The sequence below is a fragment of the Fukomys damarensis genome, unplaced genomic scaffold, assembly GCF_012274545.1.
Source record: "Fukomys damarensis isolate Sample0158 unplaced genomic scaffold, DMR_v1.0_HiC HiC_scaffold_1, whole genome shotgun sequence".
Taxonomy (NCBI): domain Eukaryota; kingdom Metazoa; phylum Chordata; class Mammalia; order Rodentia; family Bathyergidae; genus Fukomys; species Fukomys damarensis.
Window position 1 is genome coordinate 49,369,754 of NW_022900913.1, and position 22,638 is coordinate 49,392,391.

At 32.2% G+C, this 22,638-nt stretch overlaps 1 protein-coding gene across 1 annotated transcript in view; it reads left to right on the top strand.

The window, feature by feature from the left end:
- Cwc27 (CWC27 spliceosome associated cyclophilin) overlaps positions 1–22,638 on the top strand; it is a 179,321-nt gene that overhangs the window by 7,450 nt on the left and 149,233 nt on the right. The window contains exons 3-8 of the mRNA XM_010637238.3: positions 6,268–6,380; positions 8,854–8,997; positions 10,548–10,646; positions 11,253–11,356; positions 13,044–13,113; positions 21,696–21,775. Coding sequence (XP_010635540.1) covers positions 6,268–6,380; positions 8,854–8,997; positions 10,548–10,646; positions 11,253–11,356; positions 13,044–13,113; positions 21,696–21,775 — 610 coding nt within the window. The remainder of the gene's footprint in view (positions 1–6,267; positions 6,381–8,853; positions 8,998–10,547; positions 10,647–11,252; positions 11,357–13,043; positions 13,114–21,695; positions 21,776–22,638) is intronic.

Consider the following 22,638-nt stretch of genomic DNA (forward strand, 5'->3'; position numbering starts at 1 on the left):
AACCTATACAGTTTTAACAGAGAAATTTTTCTCAACAAATAACACTTTGATCAGTTTTGATCTCCTTTGTTAACTTCCACTTCTTTCGTGCTTTTTTAAATTTTTGGTACTCCCTAAGATTACCTCTAATTCTCCATTATCTTCACTTTTCTATTGTTACTTCCATTCAAATGACTGTCATATTTGGAACTCCAGTCAGTTTTTCACTTCTTAGCACTAATTTATATTATTTCTTAGTGGACTTTTCTACTGAAAATTACTATTGCTGGCTGCAACCAAACCAGTGTGAAACCAAATTTACTGTTGTTTTTTTTTATTCTACACTGCCTTTATTTTCACCTACATGACTGTAAATTGCCTCTTACCTGTTCTTCCTCTCTTTCATCTTAGTTTCTTTTCCCTCTGTCCATTTGATATTTGAATCCTCAGGCAGCTTGGCTTCCTAGCTTTCTAACTTTTATCTCTTTCTCTCTCTCTCTCTGTCTGTCTGTCTGTCTGTCTGTCTGTCTCTCTCTCTCTCTCTCTCTCTCTCTCTCTCTCTCTCTCTCTCTCTCTGTCTCTCTCTCAGTAATGGCAGTTGAACTCAGGGCCTTGCACTTGCCAGGCAGGCACTGTGCTGCTGAGCTACATCACTGGCCTTCCAGCTTTATTTCTCATCTTGCTAAGCATATAGTTTCAGTTGATTATCACCTTTAGTTTCTGAGCATTTCCTTTACACTTGTACTTCCACACATATCTCCAAATTAGTTCTCCTTTTTTACTGGAATGTTTTCTCTTCCCTTTTTTTATTTAAGTCTACCCATTTTTAAATGTCTGTTCAAAATTCTATTTTCTTAGCTGGGCATAGTGGCACACACCTATACTCCCACTAGTTGGAGGCTGAGGCAAGAGGATCACCATGAGTTTGAGGCCAGCCTGGCTACATAGTGAGTTCAAAGCCAGTTTGAACTACATAGCAATATCCTGTCTTAAAAAATTCTGCCTTCTTAATAGAACTTTCCATTTAGTATCCACTGATGGTATTATCAATATCTCTAGCCTTTTTTTAGATGTGAGTCAAAGTAACATTTTCTATTTAAAAATGGTGAATTTTACATGCACTTGGGGTTTTTTTGTTTCTGAAATTCTTTTAGGGACTAGATCTTCTAAATATTTTTATAGTGTCTCTTGGTTTCTCAGATACATTGCATGTGGTTTTTAGTAGCAAATATTGTCCTCCTAAGTGATAGCAAAACATCTCTTAAGTTTTACCTGATTTTTAGAGACAAACAGTATTACTTAAATATCAGAAAGCAGTGTTTTAGATCATAAGCACATTCAGTAGTGTGGTATAGCTAGAGCTCTCCAAATAGAAAAGTACACAAATAGATAACTACCATGGAAGGATTTAAAGAATGAAATTCATAGGGTGGAGGATACATCTGCAAAGAACATTGTTAATAATTGCTATGGCAGGCAGGAACGAAATAGAGTCAGACAGGTAGTTTAGTTAGGGAGGACTCAAGTAACTGTTAACAAAGCTAAGAAACACAGGCACAGAAAAATCAGACTGTTTCTGGTAAGAAGTTTTGAAGAATCCAAAGCTCAAATTTTATAGGAGAGTGAAATTATAAAAACATTAGAAAGAATAAGTATTAAATTGCAATCCATGAATGGTAAATGGAAAAACATATATCTGGGTATGACAATTTAGAAAAAATGAGGGGCTTATGTTGTATAATGAAGAAGCTCAATTACAATAACAAAAAATTATTCTTTAATTTATAAGAATACAAGGAGAAAGAAAAAAGAATAGAAAAATGATAACCAAAGCAGTTCTCAGACTGAACAAGTACGAGATTGAATTATTATTGGAAAGGCTATCAAGAAGACTGAGAAGACTGATTTAAATGAAGATAGTTCTAAATGAGTAAAGTCAAGATTTTAAAGATGTAATTCAAAGGCTGTGAGTATAGTTCAATAGTAGAACATCGTCCTAGGATGTGTGAGGCCCTAGGTTCAATCCCTAGCACCACAAAGAAAAAAAAAAAGTATGATTCAGAGAACTTCATCCCCGCCCCCCGGTACCAGGGATTGAACTCAAGACCTTGTGCTTGCAAGGCAGGCGCAGTGCCACTGGGCTAAATCCCTGGCCCAAGAGAACTTCATTTTAATTCTTTGATTTTATGATTTATACAAGCCCTAATGTTACTAGCTCTTATAACACTCATATCAATATAATAGCAACAAAGCATTGCTTCTACAGTTCAAAAGCAAATGAATAAATGCATTGGAAAAAGGGAAAACAGCCTCAGATGTGGTCCTCAACTAAAATAGTGTTCACAGTTAAAGGGAAGTTTGTAGCCTTTATGAAACCAAAATAACTACAGTTATATAGACTCAATCTTGGATTTTAGGTCTTTGTAGTATAGTTAAATAAACATTTAAAGTAAGGGGAAATTTTTTTTAATTATCAGATTAAAAAGTTATCAATTAAAAGTAGGGTAAAACTTTATATAAGGGAAGGAAAGAAAGCTTATTAGCTTTGATAATTTTATTAGTTCCTCAAAATGGTGAGGAAGGGGTAAAATTGATTTATACAAATACCTCTTTACCGTATTTTACTTAGGCATCTTCTCTTCAGGATTGGTTCTTCATTAGTTACCTTTTGTCTCCTGCCTCCTTTAACAACAATTTATTGTGTGGAAAAAGTGATACACACACATATTAGTATGCCACAGGTTAAAATAATTTTTATGAGACTAAAATATTTAACAAAATACCAACAAAATACTGAAGTAAATAGGGCAAACTGATCACAAAGTGAGCTTCAATAAAAATTATTAACGGTAATACATGAAATTAAATACAAGATCTTAGAAGACGAAACATATATAGCTGATTTTAAAGTACAGATATAAAGTACTGTATGAACTTGAGCTAGAAATATATAATTAGCCAAAATATATCTCAATATCCTTATATTGTATAGCTAGAAATAAAAATGTAATGAGAAACTAGAATCAACACTCAAATAGAACTTCGTTTATTTGAGATACATTTAAATGTTTTTAGTAGTGGAGAACATTCAGAAGGATACTGAATGTGCATAATGAAATAATAAAGATTCTTCAGAATCTTCATGAGGATGATGCATAAAGATTTAAAAAGAAAATAAACATTGTAAACAGCAAAATCTAATATGACACATAGTATGCTATAAAGACACATAAATTGCTCAACAAGAATTATTAATAGATAGCAAACAAGTAGAAATAATAGATATTGAAAATTTGTGGAAATTGAAAATTCTAGCCATAATAAAATACAAAATTATGATGTGAAGACTGTAGAAAATTCATACTCAGTTTGTGTATATAATGTTACAATAATTTTATGCATCTGTTAAAAATAATTCTATGCATTATGATTGAGAAAATTATAAAGAAAACCTTAAAGGTGACATCAAAAAAGATTAAATGGAAAGTAGGAGGAAAGAATAGAATGGTATAATTTTAAAACCTAGAAACAATAATAAAGACCTCTTTCATGTCTCCTATCTCTCACATTAATATATGAGTGTGTTAGATCCTGCTTCCAATATACTTTAACTTGGGACAGTAGTCTCTTTTCTTTCTCCAACGTTTCTTCTTCTAATCCATTCCCCATGCTGGAAGTTTTCAAAACCTTTTGAAAGAGTTAATCTGACCATGTTAGTTGGTTGTACATTATGAATCTAAAGGAATATTTTTATTTTATGATACACACCAGGTAAATTTTATATTCAAATATGAATATGTACTTGTTAAGTGAAAATTGTTAAGTTTGATCTTACATTTGTGTTCAATGTGAAAAATTTTAAATGCTCTTATTTAATGTTTGGATCTTGCTTAATTTAATTTTAGATCTTGTTTAATTTTAGAACAATACTGTGAATTGATTTATATTATTAATTTTATAGTGAGAAAGTTGAATTTAATTATGTACAATTACCAAAGGCAAGACCACAACTCCCGAATGTTAAATATCTATGAAGCGGTTACTTCAGATTTAGGAGAGATACTTTTAGACTTCTTGATGTTTACAGTTTCTATGTATAACCGCAGGGAACTTGTCTGACCTGAGGAGCTCTATTGAACATGGTCCAGTAGTTTTTTACTGGAAGAATGGATTTTTTTTTAAAGAATCAGCTGTTATCCCTTTCTTTCTTTTAGTGTACTCTATACTACATACAGTTTGTAGATTACAGATTATAATTTTTAAAATTCATATTTTATACCTAGTTATCTTGTGAAAGTATAGTTATGAGATACATGCAAGCCAGTATAATAGGTACCTTATGAATTATGTCAGTAATTCTATCAGTACAATGCCTATACCACAGTAGATACTGATGTATATTTTTCATTGAATGAGTTAAGTTGTATTCAATTGTAACTAATACAAGACTCAACTCAAAATTTAAATAGTAAAGACATTTATCATCCTATATGACAAGGAATTAGAGTTAGATAGTTCTGAGGCTTGGAGAACTCTTCTTTCTCCATAAATTAAAACTCCCAACATGTGATTGAATCCTGACTATATTTGATACTTAATTGGTTCTATTGCTTCTGTTGTTGCTTGTTTTTATTTGTGTGTTTTTACAATGATAATTATAGACTTTGCTTATTTAGCACTTGTTTCCAAGCAAAGTATATACTCTACATACATTTTTCTCTTGTACTTACCTAATCTACGTACAAGATTAACTTCAGTGAGATAAAATAATTTCTTTCCTTTTATCTAAAGAAATTTTTTAAAAATTGGAGTGAACTTTATGTAACATAAAACTTCCATTTTAAAGTATTCAATTTAGTAGTACATATTTAGTAAACTCACTATATTGCAGTGAACATTTATGAACAGGTATTTGAGTTTTCAATATTTTTCAATATCTATTGCTAGAAATAAAATTGCTGGATAATCTGGTAATTCTCTGTTTAACTTTGTACACCATTTTACAAACCCACTAGCAATATATGAGAGTTTTAGTTTCTCCATCCTTTCACCAATACTTAAGTTTTTTTTTTCTTAATGCTAACTATCTTAGTGGGTGTGAGGTAGTATGTCATTGTGGTTTCAGTTTGGATTTCCCTGATGTCTAATGATGTTTAATATCTTTGCTCATGGTGGTTGGTCATTATTTGTTAATTAATATAAACACTCTCATTCAGTCAAACCCCAATTGATTCTCCGTTACCAAATTCTTTGCTTGTGCTTTGCATCACTGAGATGCTATTCTTCTGCCTTACTGCAATTAACTTCTTTGTCCTCTATGCTCTTTCCTTAATAATTCTAGTTTCCAGACATTAAGCACTGTAGGTGATCATACATGGTCTCTCCTGTAGGTTTGTGACTTTAAAATGTATATATATATTTTTTTCTTTTACTTAAGAAACTGAAAGTCTTTTCATTGTTACATATTAGTTATACAGAATAATGAGATTCATTTTGGTATATTGGCACATACATATAACATATTTTGAATAATTTTATCCCATTTACTCCCTTTCATCTCAAACTCCAAGTCTTTAACTTGAGTACTTGTATAGGTTATATTATTTTATTTATCCCTCAAGTTCCTTGAGATTGCATTAGTGATGCTAGACTTATAAGTAATAAGTAATTTTGATATATGTTCTTATGTTGTTTGCATATTAAGAAATTAATTTTCTATGGATAGAAGAGAAAGAAGTAGGAAATAAGATATCCTATCCAGGGCTTCTCAGTCTCGGCATTGTTGACTTTTAGGCTAGTTATTCTTTACTGTGGGAACTGTCCTGTGCTTTGTAGGCTGTTTAGTAATATTCTTGCCCTGTACCCACTAGATCACAGTAGTATTCCCTAGTTGTGTTAAACAAAAATATTTGGGAGAATACTGAAGATTAAAAAAAAACAAAACAAAAAAAACCCAAAACAGGGCTGGGGATTTAGCTCAGCTGTTCCGTGGCCTGCCTTGCAAGTGCAAAGACCCAAGTTCAATCCCCAGTACCCCAAAAAATAAATACATAAATAAATAAAAAAATAAAACAACAACAACATCAAACAGCTGCCATCAACCTTCTGTAGAAATGTGTGCCATTTGAAAAGTAAGTTTATTTTTTAAGAAATAGAGAAGGAAGTATTTTGGTTTGGAAGCCTATTTAATATTCTAGAAAATAAATCTTGTGACTTTAGTTGTATATTAACTGATAACTGTGGGCACATTTAATTTTATAAATTATAAATTATTCTTTATTTTTTCAGCTTATTATGACAACACCATTTTTCACAGAGTTGTTCCTGGTTTTATAGTCCAAGGGGGAGATCCTACCGGCACAGGGACTGGTGGGGAATCTATATATGGAGCCCCATTTAAGGTAAGACTAAATAATAGCAGTTGTTATTGTTTGCTATTGTAAGTCAACATAGACTCCTTAATAGAAAATGATTGTGCCCCACAAGATGAAAAAAAATTCAAATTAGTATTCAAAACCAGTTGTCTGTCACATATTTACTGTTACACAGATATAAGAGAGATACTTAACCAAGCATTCTTTCTAAGTTATCTTATCTCGGGCTGGGGATTTAGCTTAGTGGTGCCTTAGTGGTTCTGCGCCTGCCTCACAAGCACAAGGTCTTGAGTTCAATCCCCAGTACCAAAAAAAGAAACCCCAAGTTATTTTATCTTAAACTTTTATGCTAGATTGAATTCAAGTAGAGGTGAAGGTATTAGTGAAAAACAGGTGATTCAGAAAAAAGACCACATAGCAAATTTCCCAATACCTGATTTATCTAACTTTGCAGCTCTATAAATGTAAAATATTTTTAGAATACTATATATATATATATTATTTTATTTTAAAACAATCAATTCAAACATCATGTGGAATCTGCAGTAGTCTACTTGGTCTGCTATAGACAAATATGTATAACCAAAGACAGGGTGGTTTTAGTAGGAATTTATTTCTGATAGTTCTGGAGGCTGGGAAGTCCGAGGCCAGGATGTCTGTGATTTTGATTCCTCGTGAATTCTCTCTTTCTGGCTCACAGAAATGGACATGAGCCCTATTGGATTAAGACACTACTTTATTACTTTGTCTAACCTTTATCACATTTGTCAGCTTTATTCCTCCTCACAGTCCAAATGCATTCATATTGTGGGGCAAGGGCATAAAAATGTTGAGGAATACAATTCAATCCTTCATAGCAGAATTTTCTCAAAATTACACATAATAGATCTCTATAGTACAAATGAATGTAACAATGGGAAACCACAAAGTGAATCAAAGAAAGAAGCAATGTCAAAAATATGAGAAAAAGCGGTATGAGTTAAGAATAAGTCAGTGATTTTATATCTGCCAACACAGATTTAGGAAGAAAAAGAGTTAATATTATAGTTAAGAAATTAGGTGGTTCAAGCCTGTAATCCCAAAAGTCTGGGAGGCTTAGCAAGGAGAATTTTAAGTTTGAACTTATCCTGAACAACTTAGTGACTGACTTAGTGAGGCCTTGTCTTTAAATTTTAAAAACCTTTTTTTAACTTTAAGAAGTATGTGTGAGGAATGAGGTGCTGTGAATCTAGCTCAGTGTGAAGGCCCTGGATTCAATCCCTAGTACTGAAAAAATAAAAGAGCAAAAACAGTGGGTTCAAGTAGAAGCTGAAAGTTGTATTTATTATTAGTCTGATTGTACCAATAGTAGTTTCTTTGAATATTAGCAGTTCTTAAAATAGGGGAGTTTTGGAAAACTTTGTATTTATTATGACGGTTTAGAACTGGGTCACAGTGTAATTCTTAAGAAAAATATATGAATGTCAGTGTTTCCTTTAATTTCCAGATGATAATGGCATTAGAAAATGTGAATTTTTAAAAAAGTCTTAGACATCATTGTTAGAGTATTTTACATATTAACAAGGAGAGATGTCTCATTTTAGAGCTTCCATCTCATAGAAAGCATTCCTTTATTCTGTTATTTGGTGTCACAGAATAGATCTTTATGGCACGTCTCTCCCTAACTAGAGATTTTTGCTTTTTATTTTCATGTAGTACAGTTATCCTGTTAAGTTCTCCAGTTAGGCCAATTTATACACAGTATACAGAATTATAATTTATTGAGTTCACATCTCTTAAAAATTACTTACTAAAGATATATAATTATATAACATGGAAGCATTATAAATTGCAGTGTCAGGTCTGGATATTTTGTTTGCTAGGAGACTAAGTAATTGGTTAAGTAGCCCTATCAAAACATGAAGCTCATCTTAGGCTTGCACCTGCTCTTCTGAAAACTGGGACATGGGAAAGGTGCCAGTTCAGAAAAGATTCAACATTAGGGGTTTAAAAAACAGTAAAATTACATGGATGCGATGATAGTAGATTCTTTGAATTAAAAAGTGAGAGGAAAGAATTCATTTCATGAAAAAGGTAGGATCTTTAGTTGAAGTCTTTAATCAAAAATGAATTTCTTAGAGAAATACTAGAAGGTTTTAAAAGTTTAGATTACTTTGATGGATGAGAATAGTGAAATGAGTCTTAGAAATCTATTGCAAAAAAAAAAAATATTACCCTTTGAATTCTTCCTCTGTGTGTAAGTAGGTAGCTTTCCATAAAATAAGCTGCCTATATTCACTGTTGAGTTTATTTTTGCAGATACTTAGTACATAAATAGAAGTTTAAGAACATTGAACAAATAGTAAATATTAGATTTATTTATACTTGAAAAGCAGTTAAAATAAACTTCAGCATTTTTGACTAGCAATTATGTGGGAAATTGTTGGTCAGCTGCGTAGATGACTAAACATGAAGGGTCTTACAACTGAGGACATTCACTAAATAATGTTTTATGCTTCAGGATGAATTTCACTCACGGTTGCGTTTTAATCGGAGAGGACTGGTTGCCATGGCAAATGCTGGTCCTCATGATAATGGCAGCCAGTTTTTCTTTACCCTTGGTCGAGCAGATGAACTTAATAATAAGCATACCATATTTGGAAAGGTTAGTGTCCACTTATCTTAAATCTATGGTTTAATTGTTGGTTTTATGTTATTCCCCAGGCTCATATGATATATGTGATCAGCTTATGTAAGACCTGTCTTCATAAAAATACTCCCTATATGTACTTATTATTTTTAAAAATGATGGAATATACTGCATTCCTGTTGTAATGAACTATGAAAGACCAATAAAATTGTTCATTGTGTTTCACATTACTCATTTGTTATGACATTAATATGTCCCTTCTTTAAGAGTCTGCTATGGAATGGTATTACTTACTATGTCACTTAGCTAATGTTGTCTTTACATTATCAGAAGGATACTTGGGTAGTAAGGTTTACCAGCTTGAAATGATGAATTCTCTTAAATTTAAAGTTAAATTTCAAGATTCTATTAGAAATGTTACTTTGAATAGTACCTATTTAATCCTTTTTCACATATAATAACCTATCAAAGAATGTTCTTTTTATAACATTTTCAACAAATCTTTTTAAAAAGGGAGTCTAAAGGTTTTCTTCTTTTAGTTTTCTACCTTTACATAAATATATTTCTATAAGTTTTAATTCTTAAAATATATCAGACTTTGCTAGCTTATCAGCTCCCTCTGCTGGCTCAGTAAGAATTGTTTTCTCATAGGCAAAATTGGATTTTTGTGAAGGTGAAAGGGGAGAATCAAACTTAGTACAACTGAAAAACTTATAGTACAGTGAACTATTTTTAAATCTTGAGAAATGCTGAATTAACGGAGTCACACTACAACCATGAAATATAATGTTGTTTCTTAATTATTAACAACATGGAAATACCATTAGCATATTCTTTCAACTTTCCCCCTACACAGGATTTTTTTTTTTTTTTTTTTTTCTGGTACCGGGGATTGGACTCAGGTCCTTGCGCTTGCAAGGCAGGCCACCGAACTGCTGGACCATGAATTTTTTGCCTATTATTTTTTAATAATAAGAGTGTATAATAAATGATACTTGTTTCCTTTGTATACCACTTTTTACAATTTATTTCATATAACTTACACATGAGACATAACACAGAGCTTAAAGTTCATAAATTGGAAAAGCTACCACTCTTAGTTCTAGAACTTCCTTGAGCCTGTTTTCTTATCTATGTAAGGAGGAAAATGATAGTTCTTACTTTTAGAGTATTTGTGTGGATTAAATAAGATAATGTCTGCAAAGCCCTTATCATATTGTTTTTGTTTGCTTATCTTATTTTACTCATTGTGCAAATTTGTTTATGATGTTTGAATGAAAATTTTTGTCACTTAGGGAGTTATTTGGCATTATATTTTTGTTTTTAGTAAAAACTACTATTAAATATATATTGAAAATTTCCCAAAAAGTTTATTAAAAGATTGAACTTGTCTGTACTTTCCCCCTTAAAATAAAGTTGCTTTATTTGCATTATCTAATGGGTATATTCTTATGCAATACTATGAAATTCCATTTTAATTATTTAAAAAATATTTTGAAAGGCCTTTAGTAATTTGAATATTGAATACAAGAATTTACAACTATATTTTATATTTTTATTGATAGGTTACAGGGGATACAGTATATAACATGCTACGACTGACAGAAGTAGACATTGATGATGAAGAAAGACCACGAAATCCACACAAAATAAAAAGTTGTGAGGTAGAAACATGATTATGAGATACAAAGTTTAAATTGTCATTTAAGAGAAATTGATTATTCGTCTATTTAAACTATTAGACAAAGGTTTTACTATATTAATAATACCATTCATTTATGTATTTAGGCACAACTTATAATAAAGAATTTGTTTTAATTAAAGGTTTTGAACTTTTGTTTTAGATGATAATCAAATGAATTAAAAGCTCAACTCAATGAAAAGTTAAAGCAATTGGGTTTATTTAACCCGAAGAAATGACTTTATGGGTAATTTAAGAATTAGTCTTTATTAAGGAAGTGATATCCCTAAGAGCCAAAGCATGTTTTGGAGTCAAAACATCTCAGTTTATGTCATTTTAAATTTCCTAAGTATTTTTCCCTCTTCTAAAATTCAGATGTTATAGTATTCTTTATGTAATAGTACGTAAGATTCTTGGGAGGCTCCAAAGAAAATGAAAGCACTTTGTCCAATATTACGTGTCGCTGTGCTAAGTATTTATGTAGGGAGAAATATAGGCACTTATGTCACTGCAATTAAATATTGGTTTTAACTTTTGTGACATTTAAAACATGTAAAATTTAAAATATTTTCAAACTTTTCTTGGGTAGGTCCTGTTTAACCCTTTTGATGACATCATTCCAAGGGAAATTAAAAAGCCCAAAAAAGAGAAACCAGAAGAAGAAGTAAAGAAATTGAAACCCAAAGGCACAAAGTAATCATAGTATAAAGAATTTTCTTCAACTTGAAAAATGACAATAATTTATTTTACATTACTTCCTTTTGTAATAATTGTTTAATAGCAAAGGGAAGGCTCATTGAACAGTTGAAATATCGAAGATACTGGAATTCTGGTGTGATTTTTTTTTAAATGAGCATTTATATTTAAGTACATTATATAACTTAAATTAAGCTAAAAATTTGTCATCTTAGATGTCCATATGAAATGTTAATATTCTGTATTCACCATATCAACTATTTATATAAATATTGAGAAACTTGTGTTTTGCTTGTTTTTAAATTAATATCTACTTATTCAGTATAAATATTTTTGAAAGTAGAAAATAGTATAAAGAATACTTTTAACATGCATATTGTGTGATTTCATAATTTTTTAGCTTTTTTATTTTTGTTTGGGTGCTATGAAAAATAACCTTATAAATCTTTTTAAAATAATGCTGTTTCATTCAGTATTCTGGATTATCTCTTCAAGGTGGTTTTCCAAAAAGCAGGAATTTTTTAAAAAAAATAAATTTCGCTATTTTGTGACAGTGTTCATTACATTATTAAGGTAATATGCATAATTAAAGTGGATAGTACAAAGTTAGATTTCAGCTTACTCCTTTACTGATTTGTAGCATCCTTTTTAGGGATTTTATTGAACTTATGTTAGATTTAGACATTTCTAAGTGGAATCTTGTAAAATCCACTTGAAAAGAAGGAAAATTTATTAATCTTTCCAAGCTTCAGTTTCCTTATGTAAAATGGAGGTTTTAATAAGTACAACACCTGATTGGTATCAAGATTAAGTGAACCGCCCCCCACCAAAAAAAGATTAAGTGAATCCCTGGTATCAAAAAAAAAACAAAAATCAAAACCAAAAGAACAAATGATTGAATGGGATGCCCTGTAATGTAGGTATTTAGCACATATTAGGTTATTCCCTTGATATTTTTAAAATAAAGTTGCTCTTCTATACTGTTAAATATAATCACGTTAACCAGTCCTTGATAATTTGTAGCAAAATACAGTAACTTCTTATATACCTATATATTTGATTTTTCTTTTATTTATTTATTTTGACTTATTTATCTGTAGATGAAAGATAACTGTCACTATTTACAGTAATTCATAACTGTAGTGAAAGATTAGAGGAGACAAACTTATTTTTTTTCCCCTCCTAGGCTTTATTTTCTGGTCAACAACTTTGTAGTTTTTATTCTAAAATAATAAGATTTATTTTGACAAACACTAGATTAATTTGCTCCCCATTTATACTGCTCTTGGGGCTATATATTAGTTTTTCAGAAATCTCCATTTTGTTACTAGTTTTGACAAATATCAAAAGCTTAATTATTTTTGTCATGCTTGACTCAATATATGTAATACTTAGGATGGATATTGATCATATTTTAGTAGTGATCTAAGGCTTTAAAGGCTTTACTAAAAATTATAGATCCTTATTGTACTTCTGCTGGAGACTAATATTTTTTCTTTAATCAGAATGTATTCTTATATATTCTATTTTATGCTTTGAAAACAAAATATTTGAGTTTTGCATTCATGTAAATTATTTTTAGTGCTTTGAAAACAAGGTATTTGAGTTTTACTTAACCCAAATTTTAAAACTATTCTTTTTTGTATTTCTTTTATGTCTTTGTTTGTTTGTTTGTTTTGACTAGAAATTTTAGTTTACTTTCATTTGGAGAAGAAGCTGAGGAAGAAGAAGAGGAAATAAATCGAGTTAGTCAGGTAATCTGTAATTTGCCTTTTTTCTGAATTATAAGAGATTAAGGTATACTTCTTATTCATTTTATATCTCCTATTCCTGGTATACCTGGAACAGTATATTTTGTGTGGTATATACTTCCTAAGTCACATTGAATTGCTTTGTAAAGTGATTTGGGGTCACTAATATTTACAGCTTCTAAGTTGATTTGTCCTCTTCAAATTATTGAATTATTTATTTTTAATGTTGTTTTGTTGTATATTGTTTTGTTTATTGAGATAGGGTCTTGCTATATAGCTCAGCTGGCCTTGAACTTGCAGCAGTTACCCTGCTTCATCCTCCTGTGTTGGGATTTATAGGCATATGCCACCCTGCCACCATATCTGAAAAACCTTTGCATTTTTTTCTGTCAGTTAAAACTTGACTTGAAAGTCTTTTTGAATGGTTCAACTTTATGATTCAGATTTTTTTGTCGTTGGTTTTGTTTTCTCCATTGTTTATTAGGACATTTTAGGCATACAATACAGTTACATTCATCATTGGGAACTTGTACCCTTACACGATCTATTCTGGTTCTTATTTTTCCCCATTCCCCTGCTTTCCTTTCAACCCTTTCCCCTCTCAATTTACAGAGACTTTGTTTCCATTTTATTCCTTTTCTTATATTTTTTTCTTTCCCTTCTTTTCTTTTCCCTACCCTTTTAGACCTTTTCTTCCTATTTATCAATTATACCTTTTAGTCTTATTTACACTTGTAATTTCTCACACCAGAAAAACTATTCCATATTTACACATGTCCTACTTATTTCACTTGAGTATGGCCTCAATATGCATCCATTTAGCTATAAATGACTCTAGTTTTCATTCTGTATGGCTGAGTAGTACTCCATTTTATTTAAAAAACACATCTTTATCCAGTCTCCAGTTGATGGGCAGTCGGGCTGTTTCCAAGCTTTAGCTATTACAAAATGTACCACTATAAACACGGGTGCACATGTATCTGTGTGGTGTGATTTTTTAATTCTTTTGAGAAGATACCCAGCAGAGTAATAGCTGAGTCAAATGAGGCCTCCAATCCTAGTTGTTTGAGGTATCTCCATATTGATTTCAACAGTGTTTGCACCAGTCTGCACTCCCACCAACAATGGAGAAGGGTTCCTTTCTCCCCACAATGCTACCAGCATTCACATTATAAATGATATTTGTTTATTTGGTTTGCTACATGATGATTATTATTCCCATTATTATAACAAGCAATCACAGTGAAAGCTCTTATAGTTATATTTCTGCTATTTATGTGTAGTTTTTTTTTACTTCTCATTACAGCCATTTGAGATGGTTGTTATTGTTATATTACTTGGGAATAAACTCAGGTATAGGTAGGTTATAATTTGTTCATAATCACATACCTTGTAAATAGCTGTAGCTGAGACTTGAATCCTTCTCTTAACTATAAAACTCTTGGGCCAGGGATTTAGCTCAGTGGTTCTGCCACCTGCCTTGCAAGGACAAGGACCCGAGTTCGATCCCTGGTACCGAAAAAAAAAAAACTATAAAACTCTTGTCATCGTCTCCCCCTGACCCCCTCCTCTTTCTCTTCCTTCTCCTCTTTTAAGAGTAGGAAAAATTTATTGAGAGAAAGATAACTTCTGCCTAAGAGAGACAGAGGGGGGACTGGAAAATGGGTTGCCTCCTTTGTCTTCTGATAGTACATTTTACTCCTGAATTTTACTCCACCAGTCCTACCTGTAGGCCTCTCTGTAGTTTTCTTCAGTTTCATTTTCATTGTAAAACTCAATGTTGAAATGCCTGTAGTAGTGTCTTGCCATTGTTGGGAGTAAATTCTGATATTTGTACTCCAAAAAAATCATCTTCAGTGGTTTTTACTTTACAAAATTCTGCTGTGCCTTCTTTGTTCAAAAATTAGTGAGTACTGAAAGCTAAATGGTTAAGTTCAAATGTTCTATGGCATTAATTAAAACTTAATGACCTTCCCTTCCCTTAGTTGCTTAACACATTCAACTATTTTTTTTAAACCAGTACTTGTGATATCATTGACTTAAAAGCACTTTATGTTTCCATTGGCTTTACTCCCTTATCCATGTGCTGCTCTCATTATTGGGCATGGTTTGGGGTGGGTTATATTGGGCAGATAGTAAGCTCTCTACTTATACTTACTGCAGTAAAAGCGAATTGAAATGGGCATATATAAGAAGTAATTTGGTCATAATTTTTCTTGCTCTTTATGATGTCCTTGAGTGATTTCTTTGGTACTGTGGATTAAGTTACCACCTACTTACAGATGAGCACTCCAAACTCTAGGAGCTAAGGCTAAAATTTCCTTCTGGATTCTTTTTTTTTCATGCATGTTGGTAATACAGAATAATGATGTTCATTTTGGGGAATGGGTATAATGCATACAACATAATCTTGTTCATTTCAGTCCCTTTACCCTGCTGTCCCTTTCCTTCTTCACTCTCCCTGATCCCCTTCTCCATTTACAGTAGTCTACCATCTAGCTTCCTATCATCTCTCCTTTATTATCCTTGCATTCCCGTGCCTTCTAGTTCTTTCTCCTCTCTCTCCCTCTCTCTCCCCCCTCTCTCCCTCTTTCTCCCTCTTTTTCTTTTTCTTGCTTCCCCCCTCTCTCATGTATTTTTTGTTTTTCTTTAAAATCTAGCTCCATTAACACCTTCTTACTACTGCTACCTCCTTCCTTCATGAAACACCTACCCAGGCTCAGCTAGATACTTCTGTGAAAATTTGTCTATGCCATCAAACACATACTTCAGTAGAATACTTTATTTTTTCATCTTCCAGCTGTGCTAAATATTTATTTTATGTAATGTAATTCCTGCCAGAACCATGCTATATAGATGTCATCCCTGGTTATGGATTTTAAAAAATCAGTACTCAGAGAAGTTAAATCAAGTGTTTAAGAGTGTGTACATAAAGAAATAATGAAGTCAGAATTTTGGATTAGGTTTTTATAGTCATTTAAGTCTCTAACGTGATGGTGAGTGCTGGAGATGCTGTCTTCCTCAAGCTCAAGCCATCTAAAAGGCTGCTTAAAAATTTCATTGGTAATGCAGAATTTCAGGAACAATGCTCAATGTATTTAACCTACTGCCCTCCCTTAACTTTATAAAACCATAGAAAGGCTTTAGAAAGCAGGGGTGGAAGAAAGGAGTTGTCTTATGAATGTTTTGGTTGAAATTAAATTTTTGGTTTAAAATAAGTTTTGTTTACAATTACCTTGATTTGGACTTCACTAGAAAATCAGTTTCAGCTTTTTCTGTTTGTAGCAACAGTAGATTTTAAATGCTCAAAGCTTATATTCTTTCTGCTCCTTTCTATTGTACAAAATTATATGTTTAACTTATATTGAATACTATGACTTATGTGCCGAAAGCAGTTTATGTTTGTTGTAAAATTGCAGTGTGAAAGAAAAATACCTAGATAAGGGCAGCTTACTCTTTACTTTCTCACAATCCAAACAATATAGAAAGACTAACGAAAATCTTTTTTTCTCTGCCAAGAAAATTATAACCTAAAGACTATTATTATTATCTTAGTATTATAACATTATATTTCTCTCATCTGACTTTAAAGAGGAGTACTGTTTGATAAAATTACTGTCATATAGCCATATTTCTAGCCTATTTTTCTTTTTTCTAGCTTTTTACTTGGAAAGCTTTCTTTGTATGATTATCTCAGTAGTTATCCAAGCACTGGCCAAAGCTTAACTTTTTATCTTTTTTTCCTAAACTGCATTTTGTAACTTTTATATTCCCTGATATCAGTATCTTATAAATAAGTTTAGGTTCAACTCTGTTTTGTTGTTTTTTTTTCCCCCTCTCTACATTACCAGTTAGTTGCACTGTCCTAGTAAGTTTTCATCAAAAAGTATCTCAAATCTATTTTTCCTTTTAATTTTCTACTACCTTTGTTCAGGTCTGTAAATAACTAACCTGAGCTTTAGCAGTAATCTACACAATGATCTCCAATCTCCCTTCTCTTCCTTTCCTTCCACTCGTGGCTAACAGAGTAGCCTTCCTAATGCTTCAGATGTTACCATTACTTTCTACTTGAGGGAAAAATATGTATATTTGTGTATATATGTTTTTTTTTTTTCCAAATTCCTTGGCCTCTAAATTCCAGCCTTTGCTTTCAGAATTCCTTTTCACCAACTTTGCCGTTTTTCTAATACTTCTTGAACTTCCCTGATGATGAAATAACTTATGGTGCTTTTTTAAAATTGAGGTTCTTGGGCTGTATTTCAAATCCACTGAATCAGAATTTCTAAGTAAAGGGCCCAGGAATTCATACCTGGGAAATACTGCAACAAGAAGTGCTGCAGTAACAAATCTTCTTGGTTTGCCGTTCTCTGTATGTGGTTTGTCTTTTTCTTTTTGTGTGCCTTTATGTTCTTTTCTCAGCATGAAACATCCCATCCCACCTGTTGATGTCAAAGTCGTATTTATTTTCAATATTCTCAGTGTCACTGGGAATGGATGCTGCCTTACTGTGAGCATCACTTCCTGGCTCCAATGTGGATCCCTCAGCTTGGTGGCACAGATCCTTCATCTCATGAGCATAGATTTTCTGGCTTCCACCCCTGGCCTTTAGGCCTTCCAGGTGCAGATCCTCAATACGGACAAGCATGAGACGTTGCCGTGGTCCCTAGGCCACTGGCTGGACTCGAGGAGGACAGTGCCTTGAACTCTAACCGTTTGATTTACTTGTGTGGGAAACTTCTGGGAACTGAATGTTTTGGCCTTCTAGTATGCAGTTAATTTCTTGCACTCCTTTGTGTTTGAGTCTTCGGGTAATTATAAAATAACCTTACAAGTTTAAAAAGAAAAACCTTTCCAGTTTTTTTTTAAAGCATTTTTTTCTACTTTAACTTTTACCTTTACATTTTTCTTTTTAAAACATCTTTTTTGCTTTATTATATAAGAATATGACTATATTTTCATTATATTTCAACAATATACTCTATACTCTCTGCTTTACTAATTGTATGCATCCTGGGCTGCAAGCTCCTTCAAAATAGATTTTGTGTCATCTTTGAGTGACTGTGGCAGCATAGAAATAGCTTGGATTTGGGATCATACAAACATACTGAAACTATGCTTTCTATTAACACTTTATGGCCTTGGGCAACTTAGTCTTTCTGATCCTCAGTTTTCCTTTTTGTACCATAGAAATGATATGTATGAGTTAGGATTATGAAATAAGCATATGGATAGTCCTTATTTTTTATATGATGCAATCTTGAAAAATGTCTTTGAAAGTCAAGTATCTTAAAATAAAACAATATTCGGTATAGTTTTATTCTCAGAAGGGTAAAAAATACCAAACTATCTGCAGTATGGTCATATTTATTACATAGAAGCTACTGCCCTTGAGCCCAAGCAATCTGGAAGGTAGGTAAATAAATCTCTCCAACATCTCAGCTTTGGATGTAGAAGGCCAGATGCTTGGCACAAGTGGCCTAGTGCCCTTCTTAAGGATCTTGGATAACAGCTTGAGCAGCCTCGGAGAGCATGGTGTACACTTGTACATTATGACCCACTAACAGCCCATTCTGTACACGCAAGTTGGTTCCTAGCATATTGCAAAATCTCTGGCCTACAGAATTAGCTGTTTTGTCTATTTTATGTAATGGACAAGTGAGTAGTTTAGTTTGAGAAAAATAGAAAAGCAAAAAAATTTCAAAATTTCCTGGCTCAGATGAAAATTGCTCTAGTGTGCATGAAATAAATTTGAAAAAAAGACAAAAAGAAATGTATTTTTGTTTATTTTGCTTATGTACAGTTCTTCAGACTCTGAACATACCTCAAATACATTTTACCTTTTTGGAAAAATGAAACCTTGGTAAGAAAAAGGAAGGTTAGCCTGTATACTAGAAAACTATGACCATATAATGTTAAAAATTGAGCTTTATTATCTTTAAATGTATGAAATAACTAAAGCAAAGCCAAGTATATGTCTTTTGATGACTAGAAACAGTTTGCAGATTCAGTGGTTGCATGAAATTAAATATTTCTAAAGGGCTAAAATTATTATTTCCTATTCATTTGCTTATCAAGTTTCTTTTTTCAATGACTCCACCATGTTAAGCTATATTCCAGAACCTCTCTGACTGATCACAAGTTAGTAAGTGGTAAAGTTTGAATGCAGACTTGACTTTATGTGAGAGGAGAAATAAGATAGAGTCCCTTATGGTTTATGGATTATCAGTGTGGGATTCCAGACTCACCTTCACCCCAGTTATTTATTCATGACATGGTGTCTTTCCCACATGGGTTATTTTTCCTTTATTTTTTATTTCAGTATCTTTCTACTACCTGATAAAATCTCCTTAGAATCATAGAATTTTATAGCTTAGAGGGAACTAGTCCAACTTCCTTTCTTTATAGATGAGGAAACTGAGAATCTAGTTAAGTGACTTGCCAGACTGACTTCATTTCCTTTTTGATAGGATTGCATGATAGAGGGATGTCATAGTAATTATGTCTTAAGTTCAGAAAAGCATATTGTCAGATTCTCATGATATTCTTGTGGAAACATGAAAAAAATGTGATCTGGGATTAGATTTATAGATATTTGAATAGTTCTGCCTAACAGAGGCTTTTTGTCAACCTGTGCCTGCTTTTTTTTTAAATTGTGAGTTGAAATGTAATAAGAGCACATGTAAAATCTGCACTAATTCATTGAAATCAGCTGAGTATATAAATAGATTTACTCTTAGTTGAATTATTAAGAATAAGTTTTCTAGAATAAGAAATTTAGCATTCTTTGCATTATTTAGATCCCATTTGCATCACTTTGCTCAGTTATGAATGAACTTAAAGATATTAACAAGAGATACATCCAGAGAAAGGGAGGATGGTAAGGACAGGGCTGAAGGCAAAAACCACCACTTAAAGGGAATGCTTGAGGAATGAGTGTACACTGGCAAAGTAAAAATCTGAATGAAAGTAAGATTTTAGACTATTACTATGTGAAGGATTTTTGTCTGAAAGATCCTTCCTTTCTTATTACTTTCTTAATGATCTCATTCAAATGTCTGTGTTGACATTCACTTATGAATTCTTATATATAACTTAGATATATATGGTAAAAAATGTTTTCCAAATAAAAGCTTACAAACAAGTAGTTTTCATGAAGAAGTTAAATGAGAAGTCCGGTAAAAAGTGTCTCAGTAGCAGAATTTTAATCTAGTGATCAAATTGGTGCAGTAGTTCTCTCACTACAGGTGAACATTTTTAGTTAAAAATCAAAATTGCAGAAGGGCTTTTTTCTCACCCAGAAAAGTAATACTAGTAGATAAATTCACCACTTTTGAGCATGAGTGTTTTGTGTTATTCTAGTTTATCATATGAAATTAAACTTTCCCCCCAAATTGGAAGGTTGCAGTGGGCATGGAGTTTCTTCCAGGCCACTGGCACAGAAATTGTCAGAAGTGTTAAGCAGTCTAATTTATAAAATATTTCTGCTACATCAAATTGCTCACACTTTTAATTTATTTATCTTGCTAGTTGTTTCTATTTAACAATTTAAAAAGACATTAGCATGTTTGATTAGTTTTGTATAACTTGAAATACTGCCATTAATTTAGTAGATTTAAGTAAAACAAATTTAGTATTTTACAATTCTGCAGGTCAGCAATCTGGGTATTAACAAGGTTGTTTTCTTTCAAGAGGCTCTTGGGAGAATCTATTCCCTTCCCTTTTCCAACATCAAGAGACTGCCTGTGTTTCTTGACATGACCCATTCTTCCATCGGCTAAGCCAACAGTGACTGTTAAAGTCTTTTATTGTTATGCTGAAACGGACTTTTTTGCCTTTCTCTGTACTTACAAGGACCCTTGTGAGTACATTGGATCTACTCTGAAAATCCAGGATCATCTCTCCATGTCAAATTCCTTAATATGACTAAAAAGTCCCTTTTTGCATTATAATATAACATATTCACAGGTTCTGGTGATTAGGACATTAACATCTTTGAAGGCCATTATTCTGCCTTCCAATCTATATCAAAACTAAAGTCTATATAGCATGTCTAATAATAGGACTTGTTTATAGTTCCTTTGTATTCTAGAAAGTAGAACGAGTGTTGATTGTTTGGTTGGAAATTACACATAGAGTTTTTTTCTCCAATTAGAGAATTTTCCAGTAATGGAAGCCATTTTAAGGAGAGGGGGCAAGGGGAGAGAGAGAGAGGTGGGGGAAAGAAAGAGAGTAACAGAATAAGCTCTTTTGAGTTGTGAGACATGGGTTTAGCAGTGATATTAAGGAGATCTAAATTCTAATACATGTCATAAAAATTAGTTTCTATAGTTGCATGTGGATCATGATGGGGTTTAGTGCTTCGAGTTGATAATCAGTAGACTTAATTTTAATGATGTATCACTTTTTGAAAAAAACAGATATTTCTAAACTAGTAATTTTAGTCAAAGAAAAATAGGATTCTTTAGTTTATTCTGAACTTTTAAGAGACTCATCTTTTGCCAGCCACATTATGTCAGTACTAGATTTTATGTAAATTTGTTAAATTGGCCTTTTGGATTCATGATTGTGTATTCATTCCTTTCCAGAGCATGAAAGGAAAAAGCAAAAGCAGCCATGATCTACTTAAGGATGACCCACATCTGAGTTCTGTTCCAGCTGTTGAAAGGTTAGTCTGTAGTGGTGTGATCCTAAATTCTTACTTTTTGTCTCAAATCATTGTATTGCTTCTTTGTTAGCAAATAGTTTTCAGATCTCATAGGTTCAAGTTTTAAAACCCAACCAAAAATTAATGCATTTTGATGATGGAAGCAGAGAACTGGCAAGACAGAGAAGAACTGCAGGCGCTTTCACTCTTCCTGTCTACCTCTGTTGAACTAATTACATTTGAAATTAATTGTTGCACTGAGATTGTAGCTCAGTTGAGTCCTACCTTCAATTCCCAGAACTGGTGAAAAAAAATTGTTAAACTTTTAAATTATAGTATACTCTGAATATCAGAAACTGCTTTAGCAATTTATGTTAAATCCAAGTTGCATTACTGATATTTTCCTTGAAGCATTTTCCCTAAAGCATTTTTGTCTTGGTTGGTGTCATAGGGACACAACATCAGAATTGAAGGTTATTTTTAAGAAATTACCACATTTTGGGCCAATCCACTGAGTAAATTCTCACATACTTTGAGAGGTTAATAAAAATTGTCATATTATTTTTGTTACCTCTCTTTGAGAAAGGAAATGTCTTAGTGTTTAATATAATTGCACATAATATATTCATCCAGTGTCTCAAAGGGGAACTAAAATAAGTCGACCTGATTTTTAAAACTTTTACTTCAAAACAAGTTTTTCTAAATATCTTTAATATCTTTTTATTTGAAGGTTTCTATTTCTTTACTGAAAATACTTAAGGCCTATATAAGGAGTTGTTTTCTACAGACATTTATTCATAAAAAATGGCCTTGTTGGTGGTTGTTTGCTTTTTTAAAAAAATCTAGTAAATTTATATATTTGCTAATGGAGCATATTTTTTAAA